The sequence below is a fragment of the Protopterus annectens genome, chromosome 2.part1 (assembly GCF_019279795.1).
Source record: "Protopterus annectens isolate FY-2018-M chromosome 2.part1, PAN1.0, whole genome shotgun sequence".
In the NCBI taxonomy this organism is placed as follows: Eukaryota; Metazoa; Chordata; order Ceratodontiformes; family Protopteridae; genus Protopterus; species Protopterus annectens.
Window position 1 is genome coordinate 1,653,791,461 of NC_056729.1, and position 21,389 is coordinate 1,653,812,849.

The following is a 21,389-nucleotide window of genomic DNA, read 5'->3' on the forward strand; positions in this document are numbered from 1 at the left end:
TGGCCTAGACTGCAAATTTGAAAATCCTATATCCTAATAATCACTTTTTGGAATACTAAATTTCATCATATTTTATATTTGTCAGCAAATGCACAACACTCTGTCCCTGCATAACATACTCTCATGCATTTTAAACTATCTGGTGGAATTTGCTGAAGCAGAAGAAAAACATGAACATATTATAAACAGAAACAGACCTTGAAGGTTACTGCTAGTCAAAGTTTGGAAAATGAAAAAAAAGTTAAACATTTTCATGAGATATGGAAATGGATAAAAATGAAAGATTAGCTAACATGTTTAGTTGTTGAAAGAAATGAAATAAGTAATGCCTGCTAGGCTGGTCTAGCCTGTAGGTCTCATTTCTATGTAAATGATGAAGCTCAAAGATGAAGTGTGACATCTAAGAAAGCTACGAACATCAGAAGTTGTGCAAGCAATTTACCTTACGGGATTTCTGAAATCCAGAAAGCACAGAAAGGGAAAGAAGCAGAGAAACATGGCATCAGTGGAACAACAAACTTTATAAGATTCAGGACAATGTCAATCTGTGTCACCTAAAAAACATTAGCATTAATTATCAACTGTCATTTCATCTCATAGAAAACCAAAACATAACTTTAACAATTCTTCATTGGCAATAGAGGGTTACTGCAGCACAGAAACTTTTGTGCTGCAGTTTCCAAGGACAATTTATATTAACTAGCACAGGAATCTGCTACATAATACTAAAAAAAATATTTACTTTCTTCTTTTTCTCTACAATGTAAAAAAAAAAAATACACCGCACCAATCCAGAATTCATAGTTTGATTACACCAATACCCACAATCAGTCACCCAAAGATGTACCAATACATTATCAATTTACTTTCTGTAGGTGCTACATGCTACATAAAGGCTCTACACTGCATAAACTTGGCATGGATCCAGGACACAGAAATCTGAGTCTATGGATTTCTAACACCAAGCAAGAAGGCATTACAGAATGTTTGCAATAATGAGACAATAACCGGCTTCAAGATGGTGTCCTGCTTGAAGCCATTGTCTGCAACATGTTGTTGACAACAGATTCAAGCTATACAGGCAGAAACAGGAAGTTGTGTGACTTGATGTGTGTCTGAAATCTTAAAGGAATTTCTGAGGAGAAGCCCACAAAATTTTCAAGTGAAAAAAACATGCCTTTAACAGATTGGAGCTGCTCAACACTAAAGGAAATTCAAATGAGGACTATTGTTTATGTGGGAATCTATTCAGAATCTTCCTTACCTGTGGAATTGTTACTTGCCATGCTGTGACAGTGCTAAACAGAAATACAAATGAGCCTTGGACATTTCTGGGCCAGCTTTGAGATCTCTTTGTATGCACTACACTATATGGGAATGAAGCCATTTGGAACTATTACTTTCCACAAAGCTATAACTTCTGTTTTAAAGACTGCATACTTTCTGTAGCTATCTGCTTTGCCAAAGAAGAAAATAGATTTGATTGTTTACCTTATAAAGAATCCATGCTGACTCTTAGAGAAATGGTGATTAGGGGTATTTTGTCATTACTACCACACAAAATACATCAATGGTTAAATCATGAAATGTATCCACTTAAGTCTCGAATGAAACAAGAGCTATTACTCTATCATTAGACACTACCTGATATCCAGTACTAGTACTGTAATTACAGAAGCGGTCACCGTCACTTAATGTTAAAGCCATAGCTTCTACAGTTCACATGAATAGAACAATGACCAAAATGAAAAGTGACAACTGACCAACCAAGATCCAGTATGATTTTGACAAAGTTTATAATATAAGTGCACATTTCACACTATGCAATGCTTTACACAAAAATAATATTACCACACGAAGCTTGTACAGCTACTACTAGGTACAGAAGTCTGAATACTTAAAGTACTTAACATCTTTACTAATAAAGGTAAGTACAATTACACATTTCTCATCCTGTGTCTCTGGCATAAACTGTAGTAGTTTTTTTATTACACATGTAACAAGCAGTTTGCTACATTTTAAAAGGACAAAGCTATTGTTTTTGCTCCTGTGAGTTAAGGGGCATAGATATTTAAGAAGAGATCTGCCTTTCTTTTTCAGCAGGAGTGGTAAATCATAGACCTTTTTTTTCTTTTCTCCTCCTCAATTTAAACTTTAAGGGGGTGCCAAAATATACCTCTCGATGCATGATACCATTAGGCAGCAGGGGTAACTGTCTCCTCCATCCTGCCCTTTCTACAGCTCAGTAACATTACCTCTTAGGCTGTCATCATTTCACTACTCCCTTGTCTTTACCACACCTTGTACAGCAGTAAATTACTTAGCAGCTTTATTTGTTATTATGTTTTCTGACACCACTTGGACATAACCCTTTCTTTGAAGAAATGCTTCCTGGGCATCTCCCAGAATCCATTTGCAGCTTAAACATATACTTCAGTAGTCTAACGTAATTCTACTTTATTATCATGAGATTATTTATAAACATCCACTGCCATATGCCCACATGATACCCATTTATTCCACTGCATTGTAGCATTTATTTCCAACCTCTTCCTCAATAGGAAAATTCATGGCCCACAGATATCCCTTTTAGTCTGTACTTTCAATCTCTTTGAACAGTTCTGTGGTCATTCTGGCCCAGAAATTGTAGTTCATTGGCCATTTCGGGAGATTTTTTCCATCTATTTCAACTTTCTGATTTAAAATCCCACATTTGCGCTTGTTTCCCACCTTTCCTATAACTAGTCTAGTCCAGATACAGATTTGCTGTATTCAGGACTCTTTGTAAGCTTCTGAGCCCCCAAACCTTTCTGTGTCAGATGGAAGACTTCTAGCTTATTAGTGGGAGTGGTAAGCACTAGGCAGCCTATCTACCACAAGAGGAGTGGTTTCTGGCCCAGAAATTGTAGTTTATTAACCGTTTGGGCAGTCTTTCCATCTCTTTCAACTTTCCGGTTTAAAAGTCTGAGTTGGCGCTTCTTTCCCACCTTTCCTGTAACTAGTCTAGTCCAGATACAGATCTGCTGTATCCAGGACTGTTTGTAAGCTTCTGAGTGGTGCCAAAGTCTGTTCTTCAACTTTTCCCTTAGATCTGCTAGTTCTCTCCTTTCCTGCACTTTTACTAGCTTATTAGTCTAGCACTTTACCAGACTTCTTGTAGCAATTATTGTAGCAGACAAAAGTGCTACCAGCACTAAATGTTCTACAAGGAAACAGCTCCAGTACTTACTATTAATACCCACCCCTCCAGGCAGGTCTAAAGGTCAGTTCCCTGTGCTTTCTCCTATTAACCTGCTGAACCTGGGCATCCTGAGGCAATGTAGCAACTGCCTCATATACACAGACAACCCTCTCCTCTTACCTTCCAACACTCAGACTTGTGAGAGATGCACTTATATATCCAAACTGGAAGCCATGCACTCTCCAGCCAAGACCGGAATAGCTGGTCAAGAGGAGAAGGTCAGTACTTACACCACACCACATGGAACACATAGCCCTCCAGAACACACACCAGCACTGCCTTCATATAAAAACACAAACAGTGGAGGTTATCAATAAAAATTTATCCAAACAGCAGAGACCGCCAAGGCAGAAACACACTCGACCATCACAACACAACACTAATCATGAGACACATAACTCTCCTAAACAGTGTGCCACTCAACCAAAGCCCCTATGGCAAAACAGCATGCCCAACATGCTAGTTATAGGTGACTCAATAGTGAGGCACACTGATGTCCCATTCACCAGGTTGAATAAGGATAAAGTAATAGTCAAGCTGCCTGTCAGTTCCCAGGATCCACCACATAATGCATACACTCAGGTCAGTTAACAACAGGTACAAATATGACTCTTGTCATTGTACATGTGGGTGTGAATGACCTGAGACGTACCTCCCTGGACTACATGAAAAGAGACATGGAGGAGCTCTAGGATTATGTAGCACAGGCGGGTATGACCCTAGCTCTGAGCAGCATCCCACAATCAACCAGAAAGATTGCACAGTACAAGTAGAAAATGATTGATTTCAACAACTGGTTAAGTTTCCAGTGTTATTTTAAGGGGATCAATTATCTGTCTGCCTGGGATCACATGACTGACAGACCTCGATGCTTTGTCAGAGATGGCCTGCATCTGTCATCCTTGGCTTCCGAATACTGATCAAGGCTCTTGCCACCCCTATAGTGCCTTTTTTAGGTGGTATTCAAAACACCAAATTACCACTGTAACAACTACAACCAAATGCAATCTGAGGGTCATGCTGCTCAATGCTAGAAGTCTAACTCTCAAAATGCACTCACTCGAAGCACTCCTTATAATGGAAAACATCGACATTTGTGCTGTTACTGAGACCTGGTTCAAGGCAGCAGAAAGCATCCCTGCACTAACTGGCTATAACTCATTCCACACCTTTCAGCCCCAGAACTTGGACTGAAGCTCCAAAGGAGGTGGTGTTTCCATATTCATAAAGGATGATCACACATCCAGACTGGTAGCCCAACATAACGCATCAGTGATACTTCAAGTGCTGCTAACATTGGGTAAGACAGTGATTCAGGTCATAGCCTGCTATAGGTCCCCAACAATGTCCCAAGACTCACACTCCACATTCCTAAACACCCTGGAGAACATTAGGATCCAACCTAACACTCTCATACTGGACGACTTCAACTACCCCTCCATTAACTGAGAAAACTACTCATGTACCAATACAATTGCCCAACATTTCCTGGAATTCATTAATTCCAATGCCCTGGACAAGCACGTTCTTTCCCTCACTAGAGGTAGCAACATCCTTGACCTGGTCGTTACTAACATGGGTGACCATTGCTCTACACCAATAGTCAACTCCTCCCTGGTTAGATCTGACCACAAACTAACCACCTTGGAAATCTACACCTCCCACCCCCCGCAAAGGTAACCACCATGAAAAACTTCTCCAAAGCTAACTTTGGGATCCTAAAAACAGAGGTGGCTAACTTCACGGCACCCATGCAAATGGAGAACAGTTGCATGACCGCTGAATCATACACCAATGCACTGTATGAACACGTACACAAATGCATGGATCTCGCCATACCCAATAGAACCAAGACACTCTCCTCAAAAAAGTACAGTTGTGTACACTTACCATAAATGTAGATGTTCGAGTGTTTTCACTGTTGTAGTCATCACAGTTGGGTTATCTGCTTGCAGTATCTCTCAGTCGGCCTGATTAACAAAGTCTTGGGTCCTGCATTGGTTGCTGTCTCTTCTTCCATGACGTCAGGTAGTCAGTGGTATAAAACATGCAGCAGATGCCATTACATCATTTTTTTTTGCCCCAGATGTCAGGTGCCCCCAATATGGGAAGCAATACAATAAATATAAATATATACAAGGATATACCTCCAATAAAAAAAACAAATATACCAAAAAGCTTTTAAGCATAGTAAAGGAGAGTAGAGGTATAGCCAAAAAAGTCAGGGGGCTGGAGGGAGGGTAACCAGGACTGCAACAGTGAATACACTCGAACATCTACATTTATGGTAAGTGTACACAACTGTACTGTGTTCTTCGTGTTTCACTGTTGCAGTCACCACATTTGGGTAGATTCCCAAAGCGAAGGATGGGAGGAGGAATTTAGATAGCATTAGGACCAGCTAGAAGGCCCTGCAAGACTGCAGTGGCAAAGCCAGCTCTGGATTTAGAGAAAATTGGCAAATGGTAATGCTTTGTGAAAGTATGTACAGAACTCCAGGTAGCAGTTTCTAGCAGCTTCTAGGATGTCCTTGGTAGGGACACCTCTGAGAAAGGTAGATGTAGCCCTGGTTGAATGGGGTCTGACCCCCCTGTGGGATAGGTTTTCCATGGTGCTTATAGCAGAAATTAATGCAATGGCCTATCCATTTAGAAATGGTTTGCTTTGAAACAACCTTCCCCTCTGGCCCTGCAGCAAATGCCACCAGCAGTTGTTCAGATTTCCTTTGAGGTTTAGTCCTGTCCAAGTGAAATCTAAGTTGTCTGTGCACATCTAAGGACTGCAGTATCCATTCCCCCTTGTTCTGTGGATTAGGAAAGAAGGTTGGAAAATGAATGGACTGATTAAGAGCCACACTGGATACCACCTTGGGCATGAAGGAGGGATTGGTTCTGAGGGACACCCTGTCCGCATGAAAGATGATGAAAGGCTCCACTGCATTAAGGACCTGTAATTCAGATACCCTTCTTGCAGAAGTGATTGCTAAAAGGAAAGCTGTTTTCCAAGAAAGGAATTTTAAATCTGCACTAGCAGCTGCTCGAAAGGAGGAAGAGTGAGTTTCTCCAATACATAGTTAAGATCCTAGGCTGGAGTTGGGGCTTTCCTGGATTGTCTTAAATTTTTGGCCCCTCTGAGGAACTGCTTGAGCAGTGGAAGAGATGTCTTATAATGAGCTGAAATTGCTGAGGCATGAATTTTGATGGAGGAAAAAGAAAGGCCCTTGTGAAGCATCTCAGTTAAGTATTGTAGAATCTGAGGTAAGTTGGGCGCTGCTCTGCTCATCCCTTGAGATTGGTTCTAGGCACAGAATCTTTTCCATTTTTCAGCTTAAGATTTTCTAGTACTAGGCCTCCTTGCCTCTAAAATGATATCCATCACTGGTTTACTGAGGGATGGTTAAGGAGAGATTAGGTAATTAGCCAGGTTGCTAGGTTCAGGGTTTGAAGCTGAGGGTGCAGAATCTGGTTCTCCTGCTGAGACAACAGGGTAGGGGTCTGAGGCAGGTGCCATGGGGCCAACAGTGAAACACTGCATAAAAGGGGGTACCAGTGTTGGTGAAGCCAGTCTGGTGCAATCAATATCGTCCTTGGTTTGTCCTGTTTGATCTTTAGTAGTACTTTGGAGAACAGAGGCAGAAGAGGAAAAGCATAAACTGATAGGTTTTTCCAGCTGAAGGACAAAGCATCCACTTTCCAAGCTTGTTTGTGGGGAGTCTTTGTGCAAAATTTGTCTAATTGCTAATTCTGTGGGGAGGCAAACAGGTCTGTATCCAGGCTCCCCCATTTGTTTGTCAACATGTTGAAAGTCCTTGGTTCCAGTTTCCACTCGTGTGGGTCCATGAGGTTTCCGCTTAGTCCGTCTGCCAGTGTATTTAGTATTCCTGACACAAATTGAGCTTGTAGATGCACTTGGTAGCTCAAGGCTGTGTTTCACAGTGCCATGGCTAGTCTGCAAAAGGGGTAAGAATGGGTACCGCCTGCTTGTTTATGTACTACATAACAGTGGTGTTGTCCATCTTTACCATTAATTGTCCTGGAAGAATGTGGTTCTTGAAGGCTGTCATCACATTCTGTACAGCTAACATTTCTTTTTGATTGATATGCAGGTGCATTTGACTAGGGTTCCATTTGCCCTGAATGCACTTCCCTGCCAAGTGAGCCCCCCATGCAATGTCTAATGTGTCTGTTGCTAGGGTTTGGGTGGCAGGGGGTAGAGTAAATGGTAGTCCCTTGTTCTCGTGGCAGGCCTCTGCCCACCAAAGCAACTCTAACCATAGGCAAGGTATGACAGGAATCATTGCTTCTAGATCCTGAGAATGTTGACACCATAGGCTTTTTAGATACCATTGTAGTTTGCTCATATGCAGTCTTGCATATGGAATTAAAATAATGCAGGAGGCCATGAACCCCAAGGCTTGCAGTATTTGTCTTGCAGATAGCAGGGTTTTTGTGGCCACTAGTTTGAAGTATGTTGTCAAATGAATTTGTTTCTCTGGCATGAGGAAAGCTATCTGGGAAGTTGCATTCAAGTTTGCTCCCAGGAATATAATTTGTTGACAGGGTACTAGGTGAGATTTATTTTCATTTATGGTGTACCCCAGACAAGTTAGCACCCTTTGTACAAAAGCCAGATGATTCAAAAGTATGTCCTGGCTTTCTGCCTGAATTAGACAATCGTCCAGGTATGGGTATATTTGAATATTTCTTTGCCTGCAAAATGCAATGACTGGAGCTAGGCACTTTGTGAATACCCTGGGTGCAGTAGATAAGCCAAAGGGCAGTGCAGAGAACTGATAGTGCATGTAGCCTGCTTTGAAGTGTAGGTATTTTCTGCAAGATTCCCTGATTGGGATGTACAGATATGCTTCCTTTAAATCGAGTGTTGCCAACCAGGCATCTTTGCCTAGCATAGGAAGCAACTGGGGAAGAGTTAGCATCTTGAATTTTGGAATCACCAAAAAGGTGTTTAAAGTAGACAGGTCCAGGATAGGACGCCATGAATTGTCTTTTCTGGGTACCAGGAAAAGTCTTGAGTAAAAACCTTGTCCCTTTTCCTCTTCTGGTACATTTTGAATAGCCTTTATGCTTAAGAGAGAGAGTACTTGCTTTTGAGCCTCTGCCCACTGATTTGGGGATAGATCTGGCCAATCATTTGGGTTTGGTAACATGTGGAAGTGAAACCTGTATCCCTGGGAAACTATATTTAAAACCCATTTGTCCTGGGTAATGAGTTCCCAGTTTTTTGCATGTAGAGCAATCTTTCCCCCCAAAGGGGCAGTCAGTTGAGAAGTGCTTGGAAGTTTTAAAGTTAAGTCATTGAGACAGTTTACCATAGGGGGAGTTTCACTACTCCCAGATTTGGAAGTGGGGGCCCCCCACTGCTTAGTCCTGTGCGTACCCTGGGACTGAAGCCTGGGTGCTCTGCTGGATCTCGGTTTGGACTGAGAAGGCCTGGAAGAGGCAGAAAAGGACCAATTCTTAGAGGGCCAATGCATACTAAATCTTGGAGGTTGTACTTGTAAGAAATCTTTAACAGTTTGCATAGATTTAGCTTTTTCCTCCATCTTTTTAAGAACTTATTCTGCCTTGTTGCCAAACAGGCAGTCCTGATTTAAGGGAGCATCCAGTAATTTAGCTTTAACATGATCTGGCAAGGATTGCTCCTTAAGCCAAGCATGCCTTCTAAGTACAGACCCAGTGACAGCAGTCCTGGAAGATGACTCTAATGAATCAAAACCACATTGCAAAGTATGTTTTCCAACCTGTTCAGCAGAATGCATTACATCCAGTAAATCCTTATTTTCAGTACAATCAGGAATCAACATCATTTTCTGTTTAAGCAATCCAGTAATATGCTGCTGATACTTTAACATATGAAACTGGCAGTTTAAGGCCCTAATGGCCAAGGTTGCAGAAGTGTATACCTTCTTACCCTATCTATCCAGCGCCCTGGAGTCTCTATCAGAGGGGGTAGGATTTTTGGCAGTAGTAGCTTTAATGCCCTTGGGTTCCTGTGAAATGGTCTCAGGATCCGCAGTAGGATTTTTGAAAAGGAAATTGTAACAGTCAGGAACCCTGCAATATCTATCAGGTTTCCTGGGAGCAGGAGGTAAAAGGTCAGGGGCCAAGCTAGATTCCAAAAAGGCATAATCAACAATGTCTAGTACAGGAGGGATAGCTAAAGGCCTGTGCTGGGGCAGGAGTAAGAAATCCCTAAGCCTCTTTTTAGAATCGGAGAAATCCTGACTTTCCCAATGAAAATGCTCCCTAAGAGTATGCAAGGTTTCACCAAAAGAGAAATCCTCTGGGGAGGAAGCAGAGGGAATACAGTCTTCAGCATCAGAATCCTCATAGGTAGATAAGGGTAAATCCTGGTCATCACAGGAAACAGAAAATTCAGAATCCTGGTCGGAAGTATCATAAGCAAACTCATTCCTAAGTCTCTTAGAGGGGGAAGGTTGGCTTCACCTGATTAAAGTAATAAGGTCTTCAGCCATTCTTATCATTTGTTTTTTAGGCATAGAGGCCTGACTATGCGGTCTGGGCATTGGCTTTCTAGGCATGGTTCGAGTTTTAAGCCTTGAAGAAGAAGATGGCATCGGTTTAATATGCAAGTCAGTAGGCCTGAATACACCCTCAGAAGCCGGTGCTTGCACAGCGGCTCCGGACCCATCCAAGTTAGAGACATCTGCAGGTTCCACAGTTGAAGCATCTCGCGGCATACCAGACTCCAAATGGGTCTCAATAGAGGTCTGTGAATCTGAAGTTGTGGGTATCAGGGGCTGCGAAATCACCTCACTGAGTACCGGTGAGCTGGCGACTGGCTTAGGACAAGCGTCGTTGGCAGCTTTGGACCTAGGCGGCCTGTCTCTGTCTTTATCTTTGCATTTTTTCAGAATGTCAGTAGTCGGATGGCTTACCGCAGACATATCTGGATAATTGAACCGAGTATGAAAATATTTAGAGGCAAAAATATACAGACGACAGATAGTTTGTTGTTTAAATAAGGCACAAAACCGATAGCGAGGTACGTCGTGGTCAGGGCGTAGGCAAGGAATACAGTACGAATGAAAATCTTTATGAGGTATTTGCTTTCCACAAGAAATGCAATTATTTACTTTTACTGACATCAGTTTAGAGCAAGAAAAAGTTTCCCCAACGGGTACTTAGCTTTAAGTTGAAGACTTCGGTTCTGAAACTCAAAAACAAAAATTTCAGGAGTCGGCTGACCGGCACTTGCGAACTGCTTCTGCTTTGGGCACCACACGGCAAGAAAGACTGATGTAATTTGTCGGCTGCATGTTTTATACCCCTGACTACCTGATGTCATGGAAAAAGAGACAGCAACTGACGCAGGACCCAAGACTTTGTTAATCAGGCTGACTGAGGGCTACTGCAAGCAGATAACTCAAATGTGATGACTGCAAGAGTGAAACACAAAGAACATGAAGCCAATGTGATGGTCTCCTGCCATAAACAAACTCTACAACAGAAGAAGGAAACCGATGCGGAATAAGGTGAAGTCCCAAGACTGGAAAAACTCCCTTATCAGCCTCAACAAAAAGTTGAGAGCCCTCATCAGATCCTCTAAAACTAGCTATGAAAACAGAATTGTGGTAGATAGTAAAGACAACCACAAGGCCCTCTATAGTTATGTAAAGAATCTCTATTGCAATACCTAGATTTGCTCTGAGCTACTGTGCAATGGTACCTCCCATACCGAGCCAACAGATATTGCTAATATACTGACTGACAGATTCATTGCCAACTTTACCCCTCTCTCCCCTCCCAAAGGACCTATCACATTAACAGTAGATTGCCAGGCACCCAGTATTACTGCTGCACAGGTTAAAACAGCACTGTCCAAGGCCAAGAATACAGCTTCTATGGGACCTGACAATATCTCTGGCTGTGTTCTACATGAACTACAGAGTGAACTGGCACCTCACCTGTGTGCCCTGTTCAATCACAGCCTCACCTTAGGCTTTGTCCCTGCTGAATAGCACACTGCTACAGTCATCCCTCTCCACAAAGGAGGAGCGACTACAGACCCTAGGAACTATCGCCCCATTAGCCTAACGAGTCTGATATGCAAAGCTATGGAACTCATCATCATGGACCTAATAAACAAGGATATAGGGAATCTCCAAACTCTGGATCCCACACAGTTTGGTTTTGTGAAGGGTAGATCATGCCTGCTCAACTTGGTCGACTTCTGTGAGTCAGTCTCCAGAGCTGTTGATGAAGGCAAGGTGGTTCACACAACCTACCTTGATCTAGCCAAGGCCTTTGATACCATTCCCCACTCAGGATTCATAGAAAAACTCAGTAAGCTAGGCATCAACCCCTGTATCACTAGGTGGGTTGCAAACTGGTTCACAGATAGAACCCACGGTGTGAAAGTAGCTGACTCCAAGTCAGACTGCCGACCAGTCACGAGTGGAGTCCCACAGGGTTCAGTCCTGGGTCCTCTCCTGTTTGGTATCTACTTCTCTGAAGTCCAGACCAACATGAAGGGATTCTGGCTGACAAAGTTTGCATACGATTGCAAGTTGGGAGCTATTATTAACACCCCAAGTGATGTTGACATCCTACAGAAAGGCCTCACTGAGACCAATGACTGGTGTCAGAACCATGGCCTTAAGCTCAATGCCAAAAAAATGTGTCATCATCCCCTTTGGGAAAAACCCAGTTCCCATGAATTGCCACATCGATGGTAGTCCACTGAACACAGAAGGCGTTATAAGAGATCTGGGAACACAGGTTGACAGCAACCTCTCTTTTGATCACCACATTGCCACTGTGGTCAGAAAGTCCTTCTATGTGGCACATCTCATTACTAAGAGTTTTGCATCCAGGAAGAAACAGGTCATTGTCTCCCTCTACTCTTCCCTCATTAGGGCAATCATCGAGTACAATGCCCCATTTGGCATGTACTTCGCTAGACACCTGCAACAACTGGAGAGGCTGCAAAAGTACCTCACAAAGAGGATTCTAGGCCTTAAACAGTTGTCCTATATGGAAAGACTTAAAAAACTCCAACTATTCTCTGTCTCATATCGCCTACTTAGAGGCGATCTCTGCTTGACTTACAAAGCCATGTCTGACCCATCTCTAAAGAAATCCCAATCCCTCTTCACCACACTCTCCAGAGACCTCAACCTCATTACCACAATCAACAGAACGTGCTGGAGGGACAGGTTCATAACCCAGAGACTGCCCATGCTTTGGAACAGACTTCCCATACATGTCAAGCAGGGCACCTCACTGCCCCTCTTCAAGAGAAATCTTGATGAGTGGATGGGAAATAGAAAATTCACCCCAGGGATCATTCCAGTGACTCTGCTTGACAGAGGCACTGGGAACTAAGGTCGGGTGGCACAATGCCAGGGTAATCCTATGGGCTAGGTTTGTAAAGGCTCCAGGGCCATTAGCCTAGTACGCACCTATGAACCTAAGAACCTATTCTTTATGTCCAACTTAAAATGAAATATTCCTTCCAAAACATACTCCCACTTTCACCTTATGTTTTTAAATTTACTCATATTTCTTACAAGTACACATTCTAACAATAGTAGAGAGCAGTTTAACTGGTCTTGTCAAATACTTTTGTGTATTAAATAATATTCATTTATTAGACTGCCAGTTAAATGCACTACTAATCCTGTACAAGCTTCCTTACAAATTACTCTGTGTACTTAATAAACTTTAAACTTTAATAATTCATTAAGGTGCATTTTTCTTTGCAGACCTTTTCAGCCACATCATTGTCAATGAAGCTAAAAGTACTAGTTATACATGTGGATAGCAGAGTAGCCAATCGTTCTAGACAGCATTTTTTTTGGTTAGGGAGGGTTGGGTACCCAGGAGAAAGATATACAGTCGTACAGATGGAGAGCATGCAACTCCAAGCATACAATGATCAAAGTTTCAAACCCTGGACCTGTAAAGAAGGAGTAATAAGATTCTTGCAACCACGCAGTGTTTAAGACACTCAGTTTTGCCATCAGGTGTTCCCATCAACTCAATAACAATAAGTACACAACAATGTGTGGCTAAGAGTTGAACTTGCGTGGCTGCATTCTGTTATTCATTTCATGCCTGCTCAGACCTCTTGCATTCCATCCTCCGAAACTGTCACTTCCAACTACTTTAGATCAGCAAATCTGAGTGATAAAGTAACTCATGTTCTTTTGTTGCTAACATCTCAGTGATGTAAAGCTCACAATTTATCTGTATCATCTACCTCAGCATGCTAGAATAAAGGAAAATAGCACATAAAAAGGAAAGGAAATGAGACAGAATTGGAGGGTAAAATGGATGCTGTCAGGTTTCAAAATGTCCGGGGGGGGGGGGGGGTGCAAGGGCTGAGCAGAAGGATCTTCTCATAGGAAATACAAAGTCTGAAAGCACAATATGGCTGCCAGCCTTCCGCCATCAGATCACGTGCAAATTAGAAAAGGAAAAACAAGTCTTAGAAAATGTACACTACAACAAATAATTCAGCAGAAACAGTGCATTATTACAAAGTATAGGCATGACTTTTTGGCACCAGCTTTCAGACTTCACCTCCCCCAACACCACCAGTAACCATTTGTTTACCACAGTGTACATGAAGGAATAGCTGAAATGTTCTTGTATGTCATGGTCTCATGTCAGTTCCCCAACAAAGCACCTCGTCACCTCACAGAAACATCCGCATACCTACCTACATACATACATACACACACACACACACACACACACACACACACACACACACACACACACACACACACATATGTATATATACACACACACACACACACATATATATATATATATATATATATATATATATATATCTATATCTATATATGTATATAAATCACACACACACACACACACACACACACACACACACACAGGCACACACATATATTTATATATATATATATATATATATATATATATATAAATCACACACACACACGTGTGTGTGTGTGTGTGTGTGTGTGTGTGTGTGTGTGTGTGTCTGTTTGTACATATATACCCATCCATCCACAACGGCTTTTTCCCAATTTTGCACATGGGGTTGGGATGTCACTTCAACACACTTTTACACACAAATGTAAATGCATGTATATATATATATATATATATATATATATATATATATATATATATATATATATATATATATATATATATATATATATATATATATATATATATATATATATATATATATATATATATATATATAGATACACACATACACACACACACACACACACACACACACACACACACACACACACTCCCATGCTTGCATACATGTTGCTTAAACGTAGAGTATGTGTGTGTGTGTGTGTACTACATATATTAAATATAATTCAATACATGCGCATACAGTAAATATAATTAGAAACCTGATGGTATGGCAGGTGTGTAGCACTGCGTAAACACCTGTCTGGTTTGCTTACTCACTGAACCATTTTTATTTTATTTACACATTTGACAAAATAAGGCTCAGGGTCCTTGAGAAGGACACAGTGTTGAATCCTTAACAATATATCTGAATACCTTTATCTTACATAGTGCATGCTTGGTTCTATTCATGCTTGTAGACCACCAAGGTAGTTTATGTTCCACCAGTATCGATAAAATGTCACTGTCTTCCAAAAATAAACAGACACTACAAACTGCTTCACAGATACACCTACAGTCAATGTCATTAAAACACAACAGTTCCTTCAGCATGTGTTTTGCTAGACATTTACAAAATGAACATAGTTTGTTACTGAATACTTACAGGAGATTCGCCAGTGACTGGTACCCCATCATCAATTGTCATTGTCCCCTTTCGACCATTTCTTCCTAGAGTAACAGAATGCCATTTGTCCAGAAGAACGGCTTCTTTGCTCCTAGAAATTTTTTTGCAAGAAATAAAAAAAAAATACACATCAGAGCTCTGTGTCATTTTTTTTGCAGTACAGTTTATTGCTGCTGTATAATCAAATAGTTTGACTGAAGGTGCAACATCACGAAACAGTGAATCAGTACTGCAGTGATGGAAGGTAAACAGATGCTGCACGTAACCTAAACTTCTGTCTAAGTGTGATCAATCACATTATAATTACCCATTTAGCAGATATTTCCAATGTACTTTAAGACCTCAGCATAGAATAGAAACAGCACAACAAATAAGCACTATTCAGTTGTTAAAAACAATATATCAAGGAATGCACTGTACGAAATACTGAGAGATTTAGCTAAGTTTTAAATGAGCTGGTCCTTCTTAAAGGTTCATAGGTAATTGCTACCCTTTTCTGATCAAAACCTTGGACCACAGCTGCAAGGATACATAAAATATATAACTAAATGATATAGAAACAGTCAACCAGAATGTTTTCCACAGTTTTGAACTTATTGGAGGGGGGGGGGTGGCTTAGACACAAAAAGAAAATATGCAGACTTCACACAGACAATGTCAAGAGATAAGGATTGAACCCCAGTCCCTGGAGTTACAAAAACAACCTCAATCACTGAACCCCTGTACATCTCAAACATGATGCTTGAGAATTGCCATAAGATGCTGCACACTTGAACACTGTTCTCACAAACATTAAGGGAAATGCACCAGCTGGAGCTCATGCTCTGCATTTATAGTAATCTAGTTAGAATCAGCACACAGCTATGCCCACTGCTGTTCTTGAGAATGCAAATCAAACTTGTAATTGGCAGCAAAAGCCTGCCAGTAAACATTTTAATGGCTCTAAATGCTGTTAAGCCACACCTCATTGTAATCATAAAACAAAACTGCCTGTGATTCACATTCAGCTCTCTACTTTCAACGCATCCCCCCTGCCAATTCTTAGCATATATGATTGCTATAGAAAGAAGTACTGCATTTCAGTTATTAGCCATAACTTTTGTTTTTAATGTAGTTGCACCTGTAATATCAGACATCAAATGGTTATTCAGATTAATGCCAGGCATTAGCAAAATGCACACACTCGAAGCACTCCTTAAAATGGAGAACATTGATATCTGTGCAGTGACTGAGATCTGGTTCAAGGCTCCAGAGAGCACCCCTGCACTACCAGGCTATAACTCATACCACACTTTTCGGTCATGTAACCTGGACCGAAACACCAAAGGCGGAAGTGTGTCCATATTCATTAAGGATAGCCACACCTCCAGGCTAGTTGCTCAGCATAATGCATCCAAGGTTATACAAGTGCAACTAACTCTGGGCAAAACTGCAATCCAAATTGTAGCTTGCTACAGATCCCCCACCATGCCTCAGGATTCCCACTCCTCTTTTCTTGATGTACTGGAAAATATTAGGGTTCAACCAAACACCCTAATAATGGGCGACTTCAACTACCCCACCATTAACTGGGAAAACTACTTGTGTACCAACTCCTTAGCTCAACACTTTCTGGAATTCATAAATTCCAATGCTGTAGATCAACTTATCCACACCCCCACCAGGGGCAACAGTATCCTAGACCTAGTCATTACCAACATGAGTGACTAGTGTTCCACACCTGAAGTCAACTCCTCGTTGGTCCGATCCAACCATAAGCTTATCACCCTTGATATCCACACCCCGCCCCACCCCCCATTAAGGAAACCACAGTAAAAAATTTCTCCAAAGCCAACTTCATGCTTCTTAAGACACAAGTGGTGAACTTCATGACACCCATGCAGATGGACAATACAGTTGCAACTGCTGAATCCTACACAAATGCACTCTATAAGCACTTACATGAGTGCATGGATCGTGCTATTCCAAACAGAAACAAGACGCTATCCTCCAAAAAAGGAAGCCAATCTGGTGGTCCACTGCATAAACAAACTGTACAACAAAAGGAAGAAACTTTTGCAAAAGAGAGTAAAATCCCATTAGTGGAGGAGCTCCCTGGTCAGCCTCAGTAAGATGTTGTGATCCCTCATAAGATCCTCCAAAGCTAGCTACAAAAACAAAATCGCCACTAAATCCAAGGACAACCACAAAGCATTCTATTGCTATGTCAAGAATCTAGATGGCAACACCCAGATCTGTTCCGAGTTACAGCACAAAGGCACGAAAATTACAGAACCAGCTGATATTGCCAACATCCTGGCAGATAGGTGCAATGCTAACTTTACCACCCTCTCAACCCCTAAAGGGCCCATATCTATACAGGAAGAATGCAGAGTCCCTGTAATCACAACTATGCAAGTAAAAGCTGCACTCTCTAAAGCCAAAAACATAGCATCCATGGGACTGGAAAACATCCCAGGCTACGCTTTACACGAACTTCAGAACAAACTGGCTCCCCACTTAAGCACCATGTTCAATAATAGCCTTGCATCAGGCTTTGTGCCCACTGAATGGCGCACAGCAACAGTTATCCCACTCCACAAAGGGGGTGCCACCACTGATCCCAGGATCTACTGACCTATTAGCCTGATGAACCTGGTCTGCAAGGCCATGGAACGTATCATCATGGAACTCATAAACAAAGACATTGGTAATCTCCAAACTCTGGATCCCACCCAGTTCGGGTTTGTGAAAGGCAGATCATGCCTCCTGAACCTGATCAACTTCTTGAGGCAGTCACCAAAGCCATGGATGAGGGTAAGGTGGTTCACACAGCCTATCTTGACCTTGCCAATTCTTTCGACACCATCCCCCATTCTGGAATTATAGCTAAACTCACTAAATTAGGTATAAATCCCTACATCACATGATGGGTTGCAAACTGGCTCACTGACAGAACCCACACTGTAAAAGTTGCAGACTCCTAATCTGACCTCAAAGCAGTGACAAGTGGAGTACCACAGGGTTCCGTCCTGGGACCTCTCCTGTTTGGTATCTACTTCTCTGAAGTACAGGCTAACACAGAAGGCCTCTGGCTAACGAAGTTCGCAGATAACACAGAAGGCCTCTGGCTAACGAAGTTCGCAGATGACTGCAAACTAGGAGCCATAGTCAAGTCCCCAAATGATGTGGACATCCTACAGAAGGGCCTCACTGAGACAGAATACTGGTGTCAGAGCCATGGCCTCAAGCTCAATGCCAAAAAGTACAGTGTCATCCCCTTTGGTAAAAACTCTGTACCCATGAACTACCACATAGGCAGCAATCTACTTAACACCGAATGCGTGCTAAGAGACCTTGGGACCCAGATGGACAGTAGTCTCTCCTTTGATAGTCACATCACCACAATAGTCAGGAAGTCCTTCTACGTGGCACACCTCATCATCAAAGGGTTCTCATCCAGGAAAAAAGAGGTCATTGTTCCCCTCTACTCGTCACTCATTAGACCCATTATAGAGTACAATGCCCCTTTTGGAATGTACCTTACAAGACATCTGCAGCAGCTGGAAAGGCCACAGAAGTACCTCACAAAGAGGATTACTGGCCTCAAACAAATGCCCCACACTGACTGTCTCAAAAAACTCCAGCTTTACTCCGTAACATATCGCCTACTCCGAGGTGATCTCTGACTAACATATAAAGCTATGTCAAACCCAGAGCTGTTAGACATGCTACACCTAAAGAAATCCCAATCCCTCTGAGCTACATGCTCTAGGGACCTAAACCTTGTCGCCACAATAAACAGGACACGCTGGTGGGATAGATTCCTGTCCCAGAGACTTCCTATACTCTGGAACAAGCTACCCATCTATGTCAAGCAAAGTTCTTCATTAGCACTCTTTAAGAAAAATCTTGATGAGTGGATGAGAAATAGGAAATACACCCCAGGGATAACTTCTGTCTCTGCTGTACAGTGGCACAGGAAAATAACTTTCTTGGGTGGCATAAGCTATGGAACCTTGCTGGCTAGGCTTACGTGGGCCCTTAGGTCGATAGCCTAGTACCTACCTATGAACCTATGAACAGAACAAAACTGATGTTTGCATTAACACTTCTACAGAAAGAGCGACTACATGTGTGCTTCAGTGTTGTTAAGACAAACTCAATATTATTGGCTATTCAAGAGTTTGCAACTGTTTAAAATCTGAACACCACACAATTACATTAAACTAAATATCAGCCAGTATTTTGAATATAACCAATGTTTCTGATCCATAAATGTACTTCAGCTCTCTCTAAACTGACTTATAAATCCCATTCTGATATCTGATTAACTTTACTGCCCACATCATTATTTTTTTTTCCTAGGTGGTTTTTGTTCCTTGGACTGCCACCCACCAAGCCACCTGCAATTAGACTATGACCATTAACTCTCCTGTACTAGGGAATTACCCCAGTACAGTATGGGGTGAGATACATCTGGCAGAGCCAACATACAAGCAATCATCAGAGCTGCTTTTGTTCTCAATGTCATTCTGAAATGAGGGAGTTTTATACGGTCTAACACCACCACCCTGGCTGACACCGAACTAGGCCCATCACTGAGGAAATCCATAACGCCACTCCTTTCCCTTTCCTTTCTTCTCCTTTCCTTTACCCTTTCCTTTCCTTTCCTTCCCTTTTCCATTTCCTTTCCTTTCCTTCCCTTTTCTTTTCCCTTTCCTTTCCTTCCCTTTTCCCTTTCCTTTTCCCTTTCCTTTTCCCTTTCCTTTCCTTCCCTTTTCCCTTTCCTTTCTTTCCCTTTCCTTTTCCCTTTCCTTTCCTTCCCTTTTCTTTTCCCTTTCCTTTTCCCTTTCCTTTTCCTTCCTTTTCCCTTTCCTTTCTTTCCTTTCCTTTTCCCTTTCCCTTTTCTTTTCCCTTTCCTTTTCCCTTTCCTTTTCCCTTTCCTTTCCTTCCCTTTTCCCTTTCCATTCCTTCCCTTTCCTTTACCCTTTCCTTTCCTTCCCTTTTCCATTTCCTTTCATTTCCATCCCTTTTCTTTTTCTTTTCCCTTTCCTTTTCCCTTTCCTTCCCTTTTCCCTTTCCTTTCTTTCCCTTTCCTTTTCCCTTTCCTTTCCTTCCCTTTTCCCTTTTCTTTTCTCTTTCCTTTTCTCTTTCCTTTTCCCTTTCCTTTCCATGCCTTCCCTTTTCCCTTTCCTTTCCTTCCCTTTTCCCTTTCCTTTCCTTTCCTTTTCCCTTTTCTTTTCTCTTTCCTTTTCTCTTCCTTTTCCCTTTCCTTTCCTTCCCTTTCCTTTTCCTTTCCTTCCTTTTCTTTTCTCTTTCCTTTTCTCTTTCCTTTTCCCTTTCCTTCCCTTTTCCCTTTCCTTTCCATGCCTTCCCTTTTCCCTTTCCTTTCCTTCCCTTTTCCCTTTCCTTTCCTTTCCTTTTCCCTTTCCTTTCCTTCCCTTTTCCCTTTTCTTTTCTCTTTCCTTTTCTCTTCCCTTTTCCCTTTCCTTTTCCCTTTCCTTTTCCCTTTCCTTCCCTTTTCTTTTCTCTTTCCTTTTCTCTTTCCTTTTCCCTTTCCTTCCCTTTCCTTTCCATGCCTTCCCTTTTCCCTTTCCTTTCCTTCCCTTTTCCCTTTCCTTTCCTTTTCCCTTTCCTTTCCTTCCCTTTTCCCTTTCCTTTTCCCTTTCCTTTCATTTGTGATTGCCATCTGTTTCTGTACACTTGCTAATGAAGATGACAACCATGCAGTACCTTGGTAAGCTAAAACCCCATCCCAGCACATGTACTGCAACACTGTTCTCCTCGCTGAGGGTTTGTGGCTATATACTTCCTATTTCATCCCAATCACAAAGCTTGGGCATGCCAATGCTACTCTGTCAGCTCCATCAGGTACCCGATACACTAAATGAACTTGGATCTTTTGGGCCTATGTCAGGGCTTTATCACTCCATATCACCAGATGTGACTTAACAGAGATCATTGATTCACACAGCAGTATTGTGTCATTGCAGGCTGATTACCTCAGACTACTTTTCCAAGCCTGAGTCCTTGACTGTGGACACAGTGGTTTCATTTTGCACTATAACATTCTAAAATGGTATCCAATGCTTGACGCTAAATTGAATTTATCCTCTGCAGATTACAATAGGAAATACCAGCAAGGATAACAGAACTGCCTAATTTTAAACAAATCTTTTTACTTTCTTTTTCTTTCCTTCCCTTTCCTTTTCTTTTTCATTTCCTTTCCTCTTTCCTTGCCTTTCCTTTTCCCTTCCCTCTTTCCTTTTCTTTCCTTTCCTCTTTCCTTTTCCCTTTCCTTTCTTTTCCCTTTCCTTTCCAGTTTCCTTTTCCCTTTCCTTTGCTCTTTCCT

General features: G+C 41.9%; 1 protein-coding gene across 9 annotated transcripts in view; it reads right to left on the reverse strand.

Moving 5' to 3' along the window:
• The window catches only part of AGRN (agrin), a 3,161,231-nt gene that overhangs the window by 161,679 nt on the left and 2,978,163 nt on the right, over positions 1–21,389 (reverse strand). For 7 of the 9 annotated variants that reach the window (XM_044063089.1, XM_044063082.1, XM_044063086.1 and 4 more), the window contains 2 exons: positions 15,035–15,146; positions 443–454 (listed from right to left, as the gene is read on the reverse strand). In XM_044063089.1, coding sequence (XP_043919024.1) covers positions 443–454; positions 15,035–15,146 — 124 coding nt within the window. The remainder of the gene's footprint in view (positions 1–442; positions 455–15,034; positions 15,147–21,389) is intronic. The other 2 variants (XM_044063083.1, XM_044063087.1) reach the window with 1 other exon arrangement.